Source organism: Tachysurus fulvidraco, chromosome 19 (assembly GCF_022655615.1).
Source record: "Tachysurus fulvidraco isolate hzauxx_2018 chromosome 19, HZAU_PFXX_2.0, whole genome shotgun sequence".
Classification (NCBI taxonomy): Eukaryota; Metazoa; Chordata; class Actinopteri; order Siluriformes; family Bagridae; genus Tachysurus; species Tachysurus fulvidraco.
The window spans coordinates 11,119,558-11,138,626 of NC_062536.1; the positions used below are offsets into that span (position 1 = coordinate 11,119,558).

The 19,069-nt window shown below is 37.9% G+C and overlaps 1 protein-coding gene across 3 annotated transcripts in view; it reads right to left on the minus strand.

Annotated features, from left to right (window-relative positions):
• Nucleotides 1-3,276: 3,276 nt before the first annotated feature.
• The window catches only part of ahcyl2b (adenosylhomocysteinase like 2b), a 29,740-nt gene continuing 13,947 nt past the window's right edge, over nucleotides 3,277-19,069 (minus strand). Inside the window, exons 2-17 of one of the 3 annotated variants that reach the window (XM_027151386.2) lie at nucleotides 12,484-12,592; nucleotides 12,161-12,304; nucleotides 11,636-11,736; nucleotides 11,431-11,533; nucleotides 11,250-11,344; nucleotides 11,033-11,139; nucleotides 10,009-10,125; nucleotides 9,853-9,916; nucleotides 8,971-9,059; nucleotides 8,575-8,645; nucleotides 8,267-8,361; nucleotides 8,019-8,117; nucleotides 6,664-6,732; nucleotides 6,408-6,486; nucleotides 5,551-5,671; nucleotides 3,277-5,417 (exon numbers count right to left, since the gene is read on the minus strand). In XM_027151386.2, the coding sequence (XP_027007187.1) occupies nucleotides 5,411-5,417; nucleotides 5,551-5,671; nucleotides 6,408-6,486; nucleotides 6,664-6,732; nucleotides 8,019-8,117; nucleotides 8,267-8,361; nucleotides 8,575-8,645; nucleotides 8,971-9,059; nucleotides 9,853-9,916; nucleotides 10,009-10,125; nucleotides 11,033-11,139; nucleotides 11,250-11,344; nucleotides 11,431-11,533; nucleotides 11,636-11,736; nucleotides 12,161-12,304; nucleotides 12,484-12,592 (1,470 nt within the window). In that variant the 3' untranslated portion in view covers nucleotides 3,277-5,410. The other 2 variants (XM_027151385.2, XM_047803804.1) reach the window with 2 other exon arrangements.

Below are 19,069 nucleotides of genomic sequence, written 5' to 3' on the forward strand. Positions count from 1 at the left end.
GAGTAAGATCAATTAAACACTTTGGAATGTGCTTCTATAGGAAAATGAATTTAACATAGAGCTGCATCACACTACATGCCATGCTGTAGTTTATTCCTCAGGTATTACTGTGAAGCATACAGTATGTGTCAGGGACAGAGATAGCTTTAGTTTGACATGAGACTTTTTTCTTCTTCCAATCTCCTTCCACTCAGATTCCAAAGTTCTTAAACTCAAACAAAAAACTAGTTACAAAAGTGAAAGTTATGCCCATAGGCTCTAAGTAGACAAGGGTCCAGTAAACCAAAGGGAATATTTGCACAAGTGGCCCAGTGCATTAAACTTTAAGTTCACTTTGTTTACAATATCAGAGTTCTGGCTCTGGTCCTTTAAAGACATTTTCAGTCAAAGCAAAACATCACCTAAAATGAATAAAAGATCCATATTGTGTCTGAAGAATACATTAAATAATAAAACTGTGGAAATGAAGTTTCTCATGTTTCAGCAGTGTTGCTGGGCTTATTCTCTGTGACAGGAAGAGGAGCTTGACAATCCAAGAGAACCATGGAGTAGAGCCAAAATGAGAGGAGCTGCTTGGGGCTGGATGGGTCTTAGATAATAATAGAACAATATCAGACAAATCCTACTTGACAGAAACCTCTGGGCAGTTCTGCTCTATACAGCACAGTCGTCTTGCAAACATCTGGGGATGGACAGGGAAGTCTGGACTGACCTTCTCACCTTCATACATTTTTTTGTTTCTATTTTTATTTTGTAAGGGTCTAAAAAAAAAACCTGAATGTTGATACTGAAACAACCACAGCTTCTAAATCAGGGATGGAACATGTATAACGGAAACCTAAGGGGTACCTTTTTATATAGACTCATGGATTAGTGGGTCTCTCTCTCTCTCTGCTAACTCTTACTGCAATACTCATTTGTGCTTTAAATTACTACAGAAATCATTAACCATCCAATGAATAATCTTCCCATTCTCATTTGTTTCCACTCTTTTTTTAAAAAAAAAAAAAAAACCCAAAAAACTCTGGTCTTTCCAGCACTGCTTCTTTGTTTCTTACATCTTTCCTATTCTGCTTTAGCTCAAATTCACTTTAAATAAAAGCCCCTGCCAAATGAATATACATGTAATGCAAATTTAGAGACATGAAAACACTTTAAAACAGGTGTACAATCTTATCAGGAAAGGGACAGTGTTGTGGGCTGGTTTTCATTCCAACCAAGCAGAAGCAACACTCAACTGGCTCTGGGCATGTTAGCTTAGTAGTTAATGGGCTACCAATCTGAAGGTTGGAGTTCGATCCCAGGTCCACGAAGCTGCCTCTGTTGGTCCCCTGAGCAAGGCCTTTAACCTTCAATTGCTCAGTTGTATATAATAAATAAATACATAAATAAAGATAATGTAAATCGCTCATGATACGGGCATCAATTGCTGGAAATGTCAACTGAAGAAATAGAGGTTTGGGTCCTGCTTGACTGGAATGAAAACCTGCATCCACACCGGCCATTTAAATATAAGATAGTAAGCTTGTGTTTTACAGGTAATGTGTAATTCAGAGTATTTGTAATAGTAAACCTTTTGTGATGGCTACTGTTGATGTCTAAAATATTTGTATTTACGTATGTGGGGAATCTGTATTGATAACTGAACATTTCAGCTAATTTATGAACATGGTTTTAAGCAACAGTTCTTCTCTTCGTACAAATCTACCATTTCCTGTGCAAAAATCCTGCTTACAGTATGTTGCAATAATTGCTCATTTTCATTGAACGTTTGCCACAATGGACCGATACCTGTTAAAACAATCATGGGATAAAAACATTGCTGAAGTGTCAAGTAAACTGAACCCAGACTGATAAAGACTAACCCATTAAATGATGGGATCAGTGGCTGTGTCTCTTCGCCACACCCAATTTAACGCACATGCAAATGTATCCTTAGTCAAACAAGTCATCCATGCCAAGTATGTCATTCTGCTTTCAGTTGGCATGCTTATGTGTAGACCAAAACTTTTATCATAAGACAACATGAAGCTTGGTGAGTGCAACAGCTGTTATTTTGTTCGTTTGTTTTTTTTTTTCATAGCAAAAATGAGCAAAACCTGGCATATTTCTGACCATTTAGGTTCCATGAAGGATCTTGGTTACTATGGAAACACAAGCTTAGCCTTGCCTGATCGATTGTTTATCATGTTCCACCCAATTTAAATATAAACGATATCATTACATTACAGCAGGGTTTGCTGATTATTACTGTTCTCCCACCAGTTTCTCTCTAGCTCTTGCTTTTTTAGGTTAATTAAAAGAAAAAATAAGACTGAAGACTTTCATGTAGAGGGTACAGCATTACTTCTGCCCTTGATCCTGGAGACGCCTTCCAAAATTGTTAAACATTTCCTCACAGAAAACTTCCATTCCAAAAATTTGATTTTTTTAACGATTATTAAACCATGAATTGCAGAATAGCTCTGAATGAGCGGTCACTATAAAAACAATAGATTAGAATGAGTACATTAATATGTGCAATCTGCTACACAGATAGCACTTCTGTCAGCACGTTTTTTTTATTGAATAAAACATGATAGAAAGTGCAGCCCAACGCCAACTGTTACTTCTCTGTAGCTGATTCTTTTCTCATCACATTTTCTGAAGTATTTTATTCCTCAATCACCAGCACGATTTGCTATAAAATTTCAATTTCTCGCTATAAAAATGTTACTCCAACATCCTCAAAAAATGAATTAGCAAAGGAAAAAGATTGAAAGAAAGAAAAAATCTCCCATAAGCTTAAATGGATATCTTGCATTACATATTGTTAAATTTACCTTTGCTAGACAGTGGAGGTAAGAGTCACTCTTTACTTCATTACTGAATTTGATTACTGGGGCTGCATACATTATTCTGAACCTTGATCACATCATCCTCACTTGAATTAGTTTTATAACAGCCAGGTCACTCCGTGTGTTCCAATAAAATTCTAAATTAAGCAAGGCTATTTCAAACAAGCCTGGATTTTGTGAGCTCAAATCCTGGTAACAAGCTGTAAACAAATCCTAATTATAACGCTTACCTACAGTGCTGGCTCTGAAGCATGAAATCTGCAGGCTAAATAGGCATGATGTACAATAGTGGGCAAAGCTTCCCAAAGCACGTATGAGCATTACACTCACATTTTAGACCATTAGAAATCCCACACAAATCAACAGAAAGACAATCTCAGCTAGCCTTTTGCATATTAGCCCAAAACAACATTCTGCAATATCTGAAAATTTCCTCCAATACATTTTGTATGACTTTTATTTCATTCTTTCAGGTTACATATTGATTATTGCTCAACTACCATCAATTGGAAATATTTAAACATTTTTTGACAAAGTAACATTAAAGATTCTCTTATTTGTACTGAATACAATAAATACAGGAGTGGATCTGATTTCCTACTAAGCTCGTTTCTATACGAGATGCTGGTGTTAACTCGCTGCACGTGCTGCTGTGGGACCACTGTTCAAGTCAGCCGTAGACAGAGACTTGGATCCTGAGTCAACAGCAACACTGCGGAAAAAATTCTGGCCTTGCTAAAAACCCGTACACACAAGAGCCCCATGAAACACACAAAAGATGTATGCACACCCAAACACAGACAAACAGAAAAAATAAATTGGAAAAAAAAAAATTAAGACACATCAAGATCAGCACAAGTGTTAAACACTGAGAAATGGAGAAAATGATAGACAGTTGGGGCAATAACTGGAACTTGAACATGGTGATACAGTATAGGGCTTTGATACATAAAACTAATACCAAGTGTATGTCAGCATAAAATACAATAACATTAGAGAAACTGCACGCGGATGTAATGAAGCGTTTTAGGAGTTGTGGTGCAGTAATGCTGAGCTTGGCAACACCTTAGGAGGACAAGCGAAGTGAGATCTGTAACACTGTTATAATCAGAATAAACATCCAAAACCAGGTACTTAAATAGCAGAGAGGTGTAAATCTGATGTATTAATGCTAAAATCTAAAACTTGTGTATTGTTGGTCTCTATAACTATTTTGCTATGCAGTAAAAGAAAAAAGTGGCAAAGGAAGCACAGCTAAATGGAGCTTGAAGCAATTCACTCCCTTTATGAGAAACAGAAAAGTTGATCAAAGATGAAATAGTCATCTGTGATAAAGGTCATTTTAAAAGTGTAGTGAAATAAAGGGCCTCATTTTGTCCCGTTATAATAAGCCATTCAGTCGGGCAGCTTTGAGAACTTTTATACCAAAGCAGTTTGTTCCAAACACCCCTTAATACAACGAAATGTGCAGCAAAGTCACTTTGTTTCACTTAATCCCCCCATTTTAGGCAAATGACGGAGGGAAGAAACGGTACCGGCCTGACTATACATTTGGTATTTCATCAAAATATTCTTTACTTCACAGTATATAAATCGAACATTTCAGTACATTTAACATTACACTAAAATGTAATAGAACATTTAATTTGCTTATCTCTATATTAATACAGGATGATATCATGAGAACAGAAATGGAAAGTAAAAGATAGAAAAATCTTTCAGTTTTCTGTATAAATATTTAAATATACACCCCTGTGAATGATTATACAGCCTGAAAAGCATCTGCTATAATGTGGTAAGAAAATCAAGAACTAGAGCTTGAGAAAGGCTCGATAGAGGGACCATTTTAAACCATTAATACTGGCTTCATTTAAATACAGAAACAGCCTCTTTAGGAGACACACTGGTCACCATCTGGCCACTGAAATAATGTGTCCAGTTGAAGTGATAGTAGGGTATAGAGGCTCTACCCCCATGTTTAACAGTGTCCAGTTAAAATTGAAGTAGAACGGAAAAAGCCAAATTCTAAAATGTTTAGTAAAAATCAAATTAAAAAAAAATAAATGTATGTGAAAAAGGAAAGATAATATATAATTAGGACCTTTTGGACCCAGCCATAACTGTTTCCCAACCCACCGTTTAATAGAAAGAAAACTAACAGAAGTAAAAAAGACAACAGGCCAAACCGCATGTCCAACACAAAATCATTAAAGGTCAAAACTGGAACATTAGTTTCTTATCTTATCTTTTTTTTTTTGTCAAATCAGCTTAGCCAACATAAAACAAAAGATCTCTAAATGGATTACATACAACTAACAATTCTTAAGAGGATGAAAGAGTGAAATCTCCATAAAGATGGTGCTAGGATGGGCCACTAGCAGTAGCAGCTCATAAAAAGATTAGAGTTATGCTATTTGTAGCAGAAAATAAATAAAAAAAACTGCTGTAGCCATTACACAGCCAATCAGCACAGAGCCTCTCCCTTCCCCTGACAGACAGGCTGAATCCCAGCATCCCCTGGATTGATGAGTTTGGATAATTCTATAATCTTCAGTTTCTATTGGCGAGGTGCGTTAATACCTGCAACAGACATGATTATAGGTTTGACATTTGACAATGTGTAGACATAGGTTTTTGCCACAGAGAATTCAAAAGCAAGACCAAAAGAAAAACAGGAAGCAGTAGATGCCATGACAAAGTAGGGCATACTTGCCTGTAGTAATTTGGCTTGAATGGCCCATTTTTGTTTAGGCCTAGGTACTTGGCCTGCTCATCACTCAGCTCAGTGAGGTGGGCATCAAATGTGGGCAAGTGAAGGCTGGCCACATACTCATCTAAACAAAAGACAACACTCGGTCACTAAAAAATACAGTATGTCTAAAAAAATAAATGGATATGATACTGTGCAGCTTTGTTTTTAAATTGAAAAACCAAAAATGCACATCAGATGTTCAATATCGTTGCAATAATGTGTGCCAATGACAATCAGAATCCAGTCTTTTTTGGATGACTAATAGAAAGAAAACTGGAAGAAATGCTCCCTGCTTTCAATTAGGGAGTGTGAATGTGATGAATGCCTAATTTCCAACCGTGACTAATTACCTTCCAGATATTTCTCTTGGAAATGAAACAGCTTGCTTCTTATGCCATCAGTCACAGCTTCCTAAAGTGCTTTTTATATAACTGTGTACTTTAGTGATTCTAAGGTACAGGATTGAGAGAGGAAGGGAAGGATGAGAGAGAGGAGAAAGGCTACTGAAGGGTGCAGTGAGCACCAGCAGCAATCTCTGACAAGCTGACCTATATTCTTCTCTCCCCACAAACCAGTGTTGGGACACACATGGTTACACTCTGAGCTTGAAACGGCACACATGCTTAATCATTCAGCACAGCAGGGTTTGCTGACAAACTGTTATAAAATCCCTCATGATTAGATGCAACACAGCAGAAAAAAGATCTAAATGCAATTGCAAGGCAATTGACCAGATTGTAATATGTGAATAGGTCTGACTCACCACTTAAGGTCTTAAATGTACATATATTACATACACATTAAAATAGGCATCTTACCCATCTTCTTAGGCAGCAGGTAAACATCCTGTTTGTAGCGGCCCTCTGGAGCATTGTACAGCTCTATTAGAGCCAGAGCCTGGGGAGGAGCCAGAAACTGGTTACCATGACAACAGTATCGTTGTATGCATAGGCATACAAGCATGCATAGGCATACAAGCATGCATGAGTACACATGCGCATGCACGCACAGAGGAGAGAACAGAATATTCTCAAACACTACTGCTTTAACGTAACTGTGTTCTGTGTCTCTCACCTGGGTTGTGGCTGTGATAGACAGGACAAATGTGGGTACAGTAGAACAGCTTAGGTTGAGGAGGCGACCCTAATTGAACACATACGTATTTAGACAAATATAAAAAAAAACATGCTCTCAAACGCACAATGATTCTTTTATTCAAGTCTTGGTTGGTACCAGATATCAAAATGTTAGACTGCAGTTATGTATATACATATTTATAGCACAATATGCATATTTATATAGGGAATGAAAACATTCTTAATACAATAATAGAATTCCATAGAAATCTCTCTCCATAGCCAGTCATGCCATTTTCCATAGCCAGTTCTTCATCCTCTTTTTTGATATGTGAAGCTTTCCCTCTCTGCTTTACTGTGAGAGAGATAAACATACTGATACTTGATTAATGCTTGATGGATCAGCCCCAGCACAAGGGACATTTGATTATGCCAGAATGATTGTGGTATATATACACACATGAGAAATTTTGTAAATACCTTTTTAAATTAGAGGTACACTACTGAATGCATGAATCATCAAAGTGGACAGGCAAATCCATAGCTCCAAGGTATGCATGTAAGTAACTAGTAACATTTAAAAGCAAAACAATGTGTCTCAAAGGTGTCTCAATCAATGTACCACTTACCATTATAGTGGTCACGGGACAAATTTGTAATTGTTATTATATTTGGCCCGCGAGATCCTATCAAATGTGCATTACAGCTGGCTAGCCGCATGCTCCACTAATATTACAAATCCCAGAATGCCTTGCCACTGTATTGACGCGTAGTCACGAACAGCAAGCGCCCCTCATTCTCTGTTGACAGTCGTTAACTAGTCACATCGGGCAGGTCAGTTCCACCCTCAACAAAAATGGCCAAACAAAACAGAGTGTAACAAACTGAGTTTGATTAAGGTTTTCTTTATGCACTTTTTCTACTCCAAGGCATGAACTGTTAATAGTCGAAAAGTTGGATTTTCATTGAATGAAATTATTATTTTTGGTTGTTTTGTTGTTGGATTTGAAAAAGATCCACTTCAAAAAGGAACTTAAAATGATACAGGGAGAAGCATAATTTTATTTTATTCATTTAAATAAGAAATGAACACCACTAATGTGTCTTTTATTTCAAATTTAATTTCTTATGTGTTTGTAATATCAAGCTCTGGTTGTTCCAAATCCTGTGTTCAAGCAAAACTAAAGTTTGTTTCCACATGAAAAAGGTTGAACATTTACGATGAACGTTTTATATTTTGGCCCACTGTGAATTTGAGTTTGACACCCCCGCATTATAGGAAAGGACAACATTACACATTTTTTTTCTGTAGAGGTTAAAAGTGAGATTCTGTAATCTCGGTTATAATCTCACCTCTGCCAGTAACACTATTCTCTTGCCATCAGGCCAGATCACATGGTCCACCTGCGATCTCACACGCTCCCAGGTTAACTCAGGGGTCCTCAGACTGGCCTGATACACAGAATACCAGCATCAGCAAATGTAGGAATTAACAGATACACTACGACATTAGCACAGAACGTTTTTACACTAACACAGAAAGCTGCTAATTGCTCATTTGCACAGTCACACTAAGAGTAAGATCATTAGGGTTTGCTCACCACATCGATCTCAGTGTTCGAGTGGCCCATGTTGCAGACAATGCAGCCGTTCTTCATGCGGTCGAGGTTTTCTCTCACCACCACATTCTTGTTCCCTAAGAAAAAAAACGGAACAGCCATTATTTAATTCTGACCAATACATTAAATCAGAATTAACGATTCAAGGTGGCAATTAAAAAGAATATCATTGTGCCGCTGCCACATGATTTGCACATGACTGGATGCCTGCATAAACGAGCAGGTGCACAGGTGTTCCTATTAAAGTGGATGGTTAGTGTATATAGACACAAAAGTGTAAGAAAACAAACCTGTGCAGGTGATAACAATGTCCACTTGTCTAATGACCTCATTCAGTTTGACCAGTCTGAAGCCATCCATGCTGAGAGAAGACGAGAGAATGATAAATATGGTTATCATCAGCTCATTTCTTTTTATGGTTAGAAACCTAATCTATATAGTAATCAATATAGTAAAAAAAACCAAACCTAATCAATATAGTAAATTGTGAACACTTGTCTTTCCTCCAACTAAGAAAGCAAGCATAAATCAGCATGTATGTGTGCGTGTTTGTGTGTGTGTGTGTGTGTGTGTGTGTGTGTGTGTGTGTGTGTGTGTGTGTGTGTAGGGAATAAAAATACATTCTCCTTTCCCCACAACTGAAGAAGCCCCAATATATCCCTCACATTTAATAAAAAGATGCTTACCAGGCCTGCAAAGCACAAATAGGGTCAATTTCTGTGACATACACAATAGAACCCATTGCTTTCAAAGCAGCACAGCAGCCCTTTCCAACCTAAACACATACACAAAAATCTGGCTTGTATCATGCACACAGACATTTAATCCAAGACTTTGTTAATGCATGGCTCCACCTAGTGGCCATACTGACATTTGTAACAACAACAAAAAAATAATGATCATTATAATTATAACAATAATAACAATAATCATAATTAAACATTATGAAATAAGTTTCTCGCATTGTATAAATGTAGTAGGGGTTCCATAGGTTAGACTACTACATAGCCAACAGGTTCACTAGTCATTGTTGTTAAAACCAGGTGGCTAAAAAAAAGCAGTATGGCAGACAGTTGAGAAAAGAAAGCTGAATGACCTTATAGTCTATAGTCAACTATTTATTGTATAAGACAAATCTTTTCATATTACTTTTATGGTTAAATATAAATGCATGCTTTAGAAAGTTTTTTATAAATCCCACTTGTGTCTGCTCCTAAAGCAACTCTGACCCACTCTGCCCTGATCTTTATTATATGCCTTACAGCACAGTGAAATTTGGAGGATGGGGTCAGAGCACAGGGTCAGCCATGATACAGCACCCCTGGAACAGAGAGGGTTAAGGGCCTTGCTCTGTGCACCTGCACTGCTCTTCAGATTAACAACCCAGAGCCTTAACCAATTGAGTTACCACTGGCCATAATCATTTCACAAAAGAAATGGTATTACCTTTTTGAATCACTGGTAAATTACATGGTATATAAAAAGAAAGCCTTGAAACCCCGTGTGTAAAATGTGAACATATGTAACACACTGGAATTAATTTTGGTGTATCAATGGCTGGGTCTCACCTCTCCATAACCACACACTACCACCTGTTTCCCTCCAAACATCACATCTGTGGTCCTCTTCAAACTAGATACACACAAAGAAATATAAGAGCTACTAACAGAACATAACGTGACTTTAATGAAATATCTTCCAGCCAGAAACAACACTTGACTTACCCATCCAGAATTGACTCACGGCAGCAATAGAGATTGTCAAATTTCTGCTTGGTGACTGAGTCATTGACGTTCATGGCAGGAACACACAGTTTGCCTGCCTTTGACAGCTGGTACAGCCTAGACGTATAAAAAATATTTAAATAGAAAACTAGATATACACTTTACTACATCATTTACTCTCTAAAGTAAAAATGCTGTTCGAATGCAACAAGATGTATACAGTAATAGTTTGAAGAGCAAACAATTACTGTCAAATGTATATGTTTATACAGTCCTGTGCTGTCACTCATACATATTCCAAAGAAGAACCCAAAATTCAGTACAAACACCACAAGGGCAATAAGTAAAAAGACAATCAGCTTCACAAAGTAAATGCACAAAAAACATGCAGTCATGGTGGCATAATAACCGTAAAATGTGTAAAATGTGCTTATGTAGTTCGGGTTACCTAAACAATAGAGCAAAAAAAACATGAGACATGAGAACAACTAAGCTACAAATGGTTACAGTACATTATGTACCGTTCAAGAAGGGTAGCTATTCCTATTTCTAGCCACTAGATGGTAGACAGAGTTTGGACAGCTGACCATGAAGCACGACCACATTTATGCTCAGAAGAGAGAAACGGACAATACATAAAGATGACCCTCTTTACACAGATGCAGAAAAATAGAGTTTTTAGTTAAAAACAAAAGTCGAATTGTAAAAACAATTGGGGGGTGGGGGTGGGGAAGCAGCAGTTCTGAAATCCAAGTCCCTGAGCTGGAGTTCAGTTCTGAGCAAGGTTTGCATTCATCAGTAATTTAATGAATTTCTGACATTTTAAGTGCAAACAATCACTAGTAATCATGACAAAGTCTTAGATACACAAGAGAACTTATAAAACATGAAAATCATAAATTTAGTTATAAGAGTCAGAAGTCCCAGTCAAAGGCAAGAATATGTAGTTAGTACATGTCAAACACATATCGGTTGCAGAATCTCAGGGTTGAGATCTAAAGGTAACACACGGCTAACTGCTCACCTGTGAACTCCTGTCACACTTTCCTCCACAATGCCTTTGATCTTCTTGAACATGTTGGGGTATTTCTTATAGATCCAATGTGTCAGGTCTCCACCATCATCCAGAATCTAAAGAGGATTTCACAATTAAAGATGATTTTGGAGGCTTCATAATATAAGATGAATCTATAAAGCCAATTATTCAGATGAGGCAGACAACCTGCAGGTTCCCCTCTCACCATGTTGGGTTGCCAACCCTCCACATTCACACAGCGATCGATGCACCACCAGAAATCGTCCTCCGACTCCCCCTTCCAAGCAAACACAGAGAAACCTGCCAAAGAGATGACAAACAGGAGTAAAATAATAGGCAGAAAATACAAAGAGAGAAAAAAGAAACTGAGCAAAAAGCATCTTCACCTCCCTCTGCCAGGGCAGCTGCCACCTCATTCTGGGTGGAATAGATGTTACAGGCAGCCCACCTGCACTGAGCACCCAATGCAGACAGAGTCTCCATCAGCACCTATATGCACATGCAAATAAACAAACATATGACCACTATAAATATTTGAAATCCTTATGTTTTATGTGTTCAAACCCTTCATTACAAATACAGACTACTTACAGCAGTCTGGGCCGTGATGTGAGTGCAGCCCACCACTTTAGCTCCAGCCAGGGGCTTTTCTCCCTGAGCTCTTTTCCTCAGAGCCATGAGAGCAGGCATCTCTGCAGAGAAAGCACACACGGTATAGACTTTGAGAGTAATTACGATAAAAGTATAGAGACATGCATAGCTGCTACTCTCTTTTGCTTTTTTTAACTGATAAATGATAAAAACAGGTATGATAAAGTAGCTACAGGGAGGATGGTGGAGTATTACTGAGCAGAGAAGAGTGTGTGCTCAGTGTTTGGCAGGTTATTAGGGGGCGAAGTGGGAAGCACCATGTGGTCTATCCATGTACTCTGAACATATGGGCCCCTCCGCAGCCCAGGAAAAGCACAGCATGTTCCACTCCACCCACAGACACATGCACCAAAACACATATATTAACATCCAGTAAATTCTGATACCTATAGCATTTTGAGGCCAAGCACCACCCACTTGTATCCTATTGTACATAATGGTATTGTGAAGTAGTTTACCACCTACCCTGCTCAGCAATCTCTATCTCTCTGCGACCAAACTCAGCCTGCTTGATGTTCTTGATGCAGAAATCTCCATTGCCCTTGGAGTTCTTCTGCTGCTTGTCTCGAGGAGAGGTCTCATCATCAGAGCTATCAGTGTAGGAGGCGGCTGGTGGGACAAGGAAATGTGCATGATCCAAATATCCACTCATACTACTAATGCTGAAATGAGCCATGATGATGATTATGTTTTCTCAGCATGAAGAGCAACATAAAGATTCAACAAAACATTAATTCCATAAACACAACCCAAATCTACCTATGAAAGTCAAAGTAAAGATTTTGTACCTGAGCTGTAGCTATCTGTAGAGGACTGAGAGATGGAGCGAGACAAAGAGCGCCGTCCGATCTTGGTGGGCCTTTTGTTGAACTCCTGCTTCTGGTCTGCAAACTGGATCTGCTACACAGTGAAGAAGAGGAGAAAGACCGTGGATGAGAATAAGAGCAGTGTTTACAAACAAAGCTTTCTGAACTGATATCTCATAGGTTGAATGTTGTCTGCATTGCTCAGTACATAAAAAACATATCTATTTTCAGTAGAAATAGTTCTACTGAATCAATTATACAGTATAGTGAGACTCTTGTCAACTTCAGTCATATCTTAAACCTCAAACTCTCAATGCTGCACCACCTCTGTTATCAGGTTTACATTTACAAAATTTGGCAAGCGCTCTTTTCCGAAGCAATCTATGACCATACTGTAGTGTCGGCGCAGGATTAAACTAGAACTGACCCTGGCTCCTCTGGGAGAAAATGTGCCTGAAGTCTCTGAAAACACTGGAAATATGCCCCATGAGGTGGGTGGCAGCAATTGTCGGATGTGTGGGTAAACTGATGTTACTATTCATGGTATGGCAGCTGCCAGGAAGAGAACGATGTCTGTGTTGTGAGAGGATTAAAGTGCAAGGCACAGATAATGGCTCTGTTTATGACATAATCTGAATGAACAGCAGCTCTCAAATCCCTATGCTCTATCAAGTGATATTGTTTGCATGGCCTTCTTATGTAAGACAGCCATTTTTAACATGTCATATCAAAGTTAGTGTAAAATTAATCATTATCCATCATAATCATCAATGACAATTAATGAATGACCATGTATCAGAGACTTGTTCAGCTCTCAAGGTTTACTGGGTTAAGTGAAGTACCCTCCTAATCAACAATTAACTCGGTGCTGCTTACTTTGTGCACACATAGTACTGGAGGGAATGTCTTCATTCCAATCCAATAAACAGCCTTACATGTTTAGTCCAAACTCATCTAAAAAATAGCTTCATCTGGATAAACTAATTGCTTATGCTAGACATTCAGATTCAGCCTTCAATTGTTTGCTATCTACTGCTAAAAGTATAGCATTTAGGAAATTGTTAACTCTTTCTAAACCATCCACTCCAACAGTGCTACATCTTCCTGGCTAAATAAACAAAAATCCATCAACCTTTTCCATAATTAACAAAACTGGAAAAGTCCAATACTGTATGAATAAAAATAACACTCATACTCTCGCTCCATCTTGCCAAATACAAAACCTATAATTTTAAGGAAAACATGGATAACCTTGAATTAGCTGACAAACATTTCAATCATGTTGAAGCCCACACAGTGTGACACACTGAGCATACAACTATGACTCATTTCTCATGTCTCTGTCTCACAGGCATGTATAGAGAAAACCTTGACTATTTGTGTGCTTTGTGAAAATGACTTTTGACTCACCAAGTGAGATGTGTAACACAATAGCCAGGATTGCACAGGCAGAACGTTGACTCATGGAGAGACAGGCCACTGAGCCACTCATATGTCACTGACGTTTCATTGTAAATGTTTCACAAAATGGTAACTTTAACTCTGCCACATGAACATTAACAGTCCTGAGTGGCCTCAAAGGAACAAGCTTAGACAAGCTAGTCTTTTCATGCATCTTCAATAACTGCTTTATCCTGCTCAGGGCCGGGGTGTAGACAAGATAGCGATGAAGGACTATTTAATGACACACTATACATGTGATGCCAGAACAGCTGTCTTTCCCACACGTATGTATATACAGCATAAGCAAAATCAGAAGGCTTTTAACTAAGCGTTTACCTAGAAACAAATGCACACATTTGGACACCGGTTGTCTCAAGTTTTTCTTAACTGAAACAAAAAACAGCAGATTAGTTGTGCTAACAAACAGCAGATCAGAGACATTCTCAGTTTTCAAGCTACAGACTACAATTATACACCAAATCCAAGACCTATCATTACAATGAATGAAGGTAATGTGTTCTCCACCAGTGTTAAACTCTCACTGGCTTCATTTGGCAGTAAGCCATTAACAGTGCTGACACTACTGGGTTTACAGAGGTCAGCGGCGCTTTAAGAGATTTTACTGAACATACAGATGAGCTTTTGTCTACCCTCTTATTCCACAGATCCTCCTCCATCCTAAGATCTAAACCCCGCCCAACAAGCCGCTCCTCTTACCTTTTTTACGACAGGCTCCCTGCACTCTTCAGCCTTCTTTTTCAGCATATTTAAGTGGATGGATCTGAAGTGTGATGAAGCAGACAGACAGACAGACCCAGTACTGCCTGGGAACTTTTAAACCCTCTTCCCTCAAGGCCAGTCCTGCCTGGTTCTGCTGCCCATCCTGTACAATGCTCAATTGTTCTGTTTTTATACTTCTCCCATCATTCCTTTAATTGTTAATTGTTTAAAGCCTGGAAAGAACAGAGCTATTTGAAATGAAGCGTAACTGTAGCCTTGTTTGGCTTAACCAACGTTTTAATCAGGCCACTGCAAGTCCAAAGTGGTGGTGTGTATGATGAGGATTTTTTCAGGTGAGAGTTTATGAGGTGATTAAAGTATTTTCATTCCCTGGAGAGTGGCTCTTGCCAAGTATACTTGCTTCCACTACAGGACCTCAACAAAGCATGCTTTGTGCAAGAGCTTAAAAAGAAGGACATATGAGCAGGAGGTGCAAGGTATACTGCCTCAGCAACCATGATACAGGACCTTAGTGAAACACGAAATGCCAGGTGTCGCTTTGACAGGAAAGCATTTATAATGATGATCACAGGTTTAAATATGACTCAATAAGCAGGTTTCACTGCTTTCTCAGAAATAATGAACTAAAAAATTAAAATAGATAAGAATATTTCCCAAAGGATTCTTTTTCAGATAGTATCATAATGGTGTCCATAAGGCTAAGGGAACAGTAAAATACACCAAATTTGATTTCAAGGGTGCTTTAAATGCAGTAGGTGAAGCATTTTAATCTCTGATAATATGGGTGGATTAGTGGATTATCCAAAATTATCTCCTCTCTGGTCATATGTTACCAGAGAGATGCATATCTTGGCCTGAACTGCACATCAAATCACTAATGCAAAAATGTGTCTTATGTAAGAGAGCAGCACATGTACTGTGTGATGAGGACACACCGGCATACTAACACATCTGACTGATAGAATTTATGCAGACTTATGATGAATACAAAACAGAGCAGCAGAGAGCATAAATTTCCCAGTCCTGATTTATTACATTCACTCACAGAAACAAGCAGAATTACTTAAGCCTGGTTAGCATCTATATATTTTTTTTTTTACTAATGTTGGAAATGACATGAAAGTCTGCAGACAACAGAAGTGTTATATGTCTACAGTGTAAGTCTACACACTACTGAAACTATTAATGTTAACTAGTAAAAAAAAACATCCTATCGACAAACTGATTGTTCCTTAGCTGATGTGTGTAATGCAGAAGGCAACAGGATTTGATGTGTATTAGTTGCAATATTAATTTACGGGAAAACAATGATTTGCTAAAGTCAATGTTAATGATGTGTTCATCGATTCAACTCTAATTTATATCCAATGTATCCTCTAAGCTTTGCTGATGTTGTTCCAATAAAGAAACAAATATAAAATCACCATCAAGATCCAAATCGCTGCCACATAAATGTGTAATGTGCTCATCAAAACAGACAACGTTCCATAATCAGCCTCAACCACAAATAATGCTAAGCTGAGCAGAAGAGCTTAGTTCGTCCAACACCTCTCACAATTACCCAAAAAAATCTTGTTAGAAGAGTGATGCTGCATAGAGTTGTCTTCCCAGCTATCGCTAACCAGACAGTAACAGAGCAGCAGTAATCTGTGCAGTTTATGAGATATTTCTGCTCAATTGGCAGCAGCATCTGAGCAAAAGAAATAGGTTTTTCTGAGCAAGAAATAAAAATAGATGGAATGAAACCTTTGACTGCCAACCTCACCACCTCAAATCACTCATCTGGGTGCAAAAAAAAAAAGAACAGTTTGCCCAGAGACAAGGAATGCCACTTTTTGAGTGAAACTATAAGGCCCTGTGTCAAAGGAACACTTTATTTTGGGGACAACAGACACCAGATTAGGTGCAATATTATAATAGTACATTTTTTTTCTTCCTTTGGCTGCTCCCTGTTCTGGGTCACCACAGCGGATCACGTGGTCCGCATATTAGAATTGGCGCAGGTTTTGCGCCGGATGCCCTTCCTCATCGCTGTAACTGACAATAGGATAGATGATGTCCTGCTCCTGATATTGCAGAAAATTGCCAACTTCCGATGATGAGGAAAAACACTTAGATTAACAGTATTTGGCAGATGGCCTTATCCAGAGCGATGTACAAAAGTGCTTTTAAGTCTCTATCGATTAATACATTGACACTGGTTTACTAAGTTACAGACATCAACCTAAATCTCAGAATACTTTTCTGCTGTGCCATTCAGAAGTCCACAGCTATTGTAATCTGATGATATTCCATGACTTTATGGTCTGCAACCATAAAGAGCCATAAAAAAACATTGGTTAAATAATTATAACCTGGATTAATGAATAATCAAAGACTACAATAGATTATGCGCAATAACATATTACGATAGTTCCTTTGAAAAGCTGGCAGTGCTTCAAGTGAAACTAGAGATAATAGTAGAATTTAGAAAAACATAAATGAGATCAGTTACTATGTTGGTGGTGTGATATTTCCAGAATAAAAACATATTTAAAATTTGTTTTTTCTGCTTATCGGTTTCCTGATCACCGAAACCTGCAAAATTTCATATTTGCTGTATTTTGTGTTACTCAGTTTAGATTTATCATCTTCTCGCTAATCGCAACTCAGTCATTATTTTCATTTTCACATTTCAAAGAGTCAGTTTCCAAAGAGCACAAGAATGAAGTTTACAGAGATTCATATTACTAACCAAACCTGTGAAGAATTTGGAAGAAAACAGCGCTTTGACTGCTTATCAATCTCTGCCAGCTTAAAGACTGTGCAGTTCAGCTGCACTTAATGTATAGTATGTACAGTGACAAATGTTAAGAGGTCAAACAAAACAATGTCATGCTGGTCAGATAATAAACAGTACACATATGGTCAAACTCTGATGTTAGATACGGTGGGAATGTGAATGAGGAAGGAAGAAAGGACTACTACAACTTGAATCCTGCAACCTAATGGAGCCACTGACAAAAATGACAAAAAATAATAATGCGAAGAATTTCTGATTGCCACTAACTAGATTGCTTCTGAGTGTCGTTTTATTTTTTAATTCATATAAGTAAATTGCTCCTGTAGTTGTGGTGAAAGGCAGAACTGTTTAAAACTCTTCCTCCTGATATGTGGTTCAATGCTGTTGTATAGCCAACAGCTAAAAAGACACAGACAACTGTTTGTGCTAGAACTTTCACTTCCACTAAATTGGGATAGTTACTTAATAAGATACTTACAGCATACTGAATCATTTTGGTTAAGATGTCTATGCTTGGCAGGGTTAGAGGCAAATGAGGAGTTTTTCTGATGTGATGCCAACTAGTAAATATGACATTGGTCTATTGTGACTAAAAATCCAAGTGGAAAAAACAGGGTGGAGTCCAACTTTGGGTTGAGCCCAGGACATCTGAAATGAGCCGGCACAATAAGGTTTGCACAAGCCCACAGGATGACAAAACTTCTGACTGGCTGAAAGCATACATTTCACAATTTTCTTCCTCATTACTTCCTGGTAATTATTATTTTAAAGTTATTAACTGCCATCAAGTCTTTACTAGACAACGTAATAAAACCTTCCATTGCCTTCAATTTAGGCTACAATGGATGAAATAATTTGTCAGTTTCAATTTTACACAATGGAACGGCAATTTAATAATTGGTTATCGCAATAATTTACACAAAACAAAAGAAGCCTTGTAGTGAATGGGAGAAATCTGTGTGAAGTTCTGACATACTAGAAAATGGGCAACAAAGTTAGCACAATAACAATTGTGTATAAACCCGAGAGTTTTTGACTAGCTTTATTTCCTTAAATAAAGAAAAGTAAGTCTGCGGATTTTCTCCTTGAACTGTTTCATCTTGAGCTTATTCAGCTACAGTCTGAGTCTGAATTGGCTTTTTTCCAATTTAAATTATCTTTAAAGTCAGTTATCTATAAAAATGTACAGGTTGTATTTGCATGCTGCATTTGCTGCATTACTGTTCATTAATGTCAGAAATAATCAATCAGGGAGCAAATAATACATCTGTTGATCTAGCAACTGTTAATCTAGCTAACAAAAAGAATTGTGGACAATATTGATTGATCCACAGTTTTTATTTCTTCCAATAATCATATACAAAAATGTGTTCCCCAAGGACAATCTGACATGAGTATATTTTTAACTAGCTTCATCTTTCCAGCAATAAAACATTAAAAATCCTTAAAGCAGTGAACAGTGCTTGATCTATAAAATTACATAAGGAAACATAAGGAAACATGCACCAGTCACTTTGTGCAGCATTGGTCTGCCTATTCTCCACTGCATCTACATATGCTTTGCACTTTATTTAAATCTCATTGCTAATATTTTGCACCTTG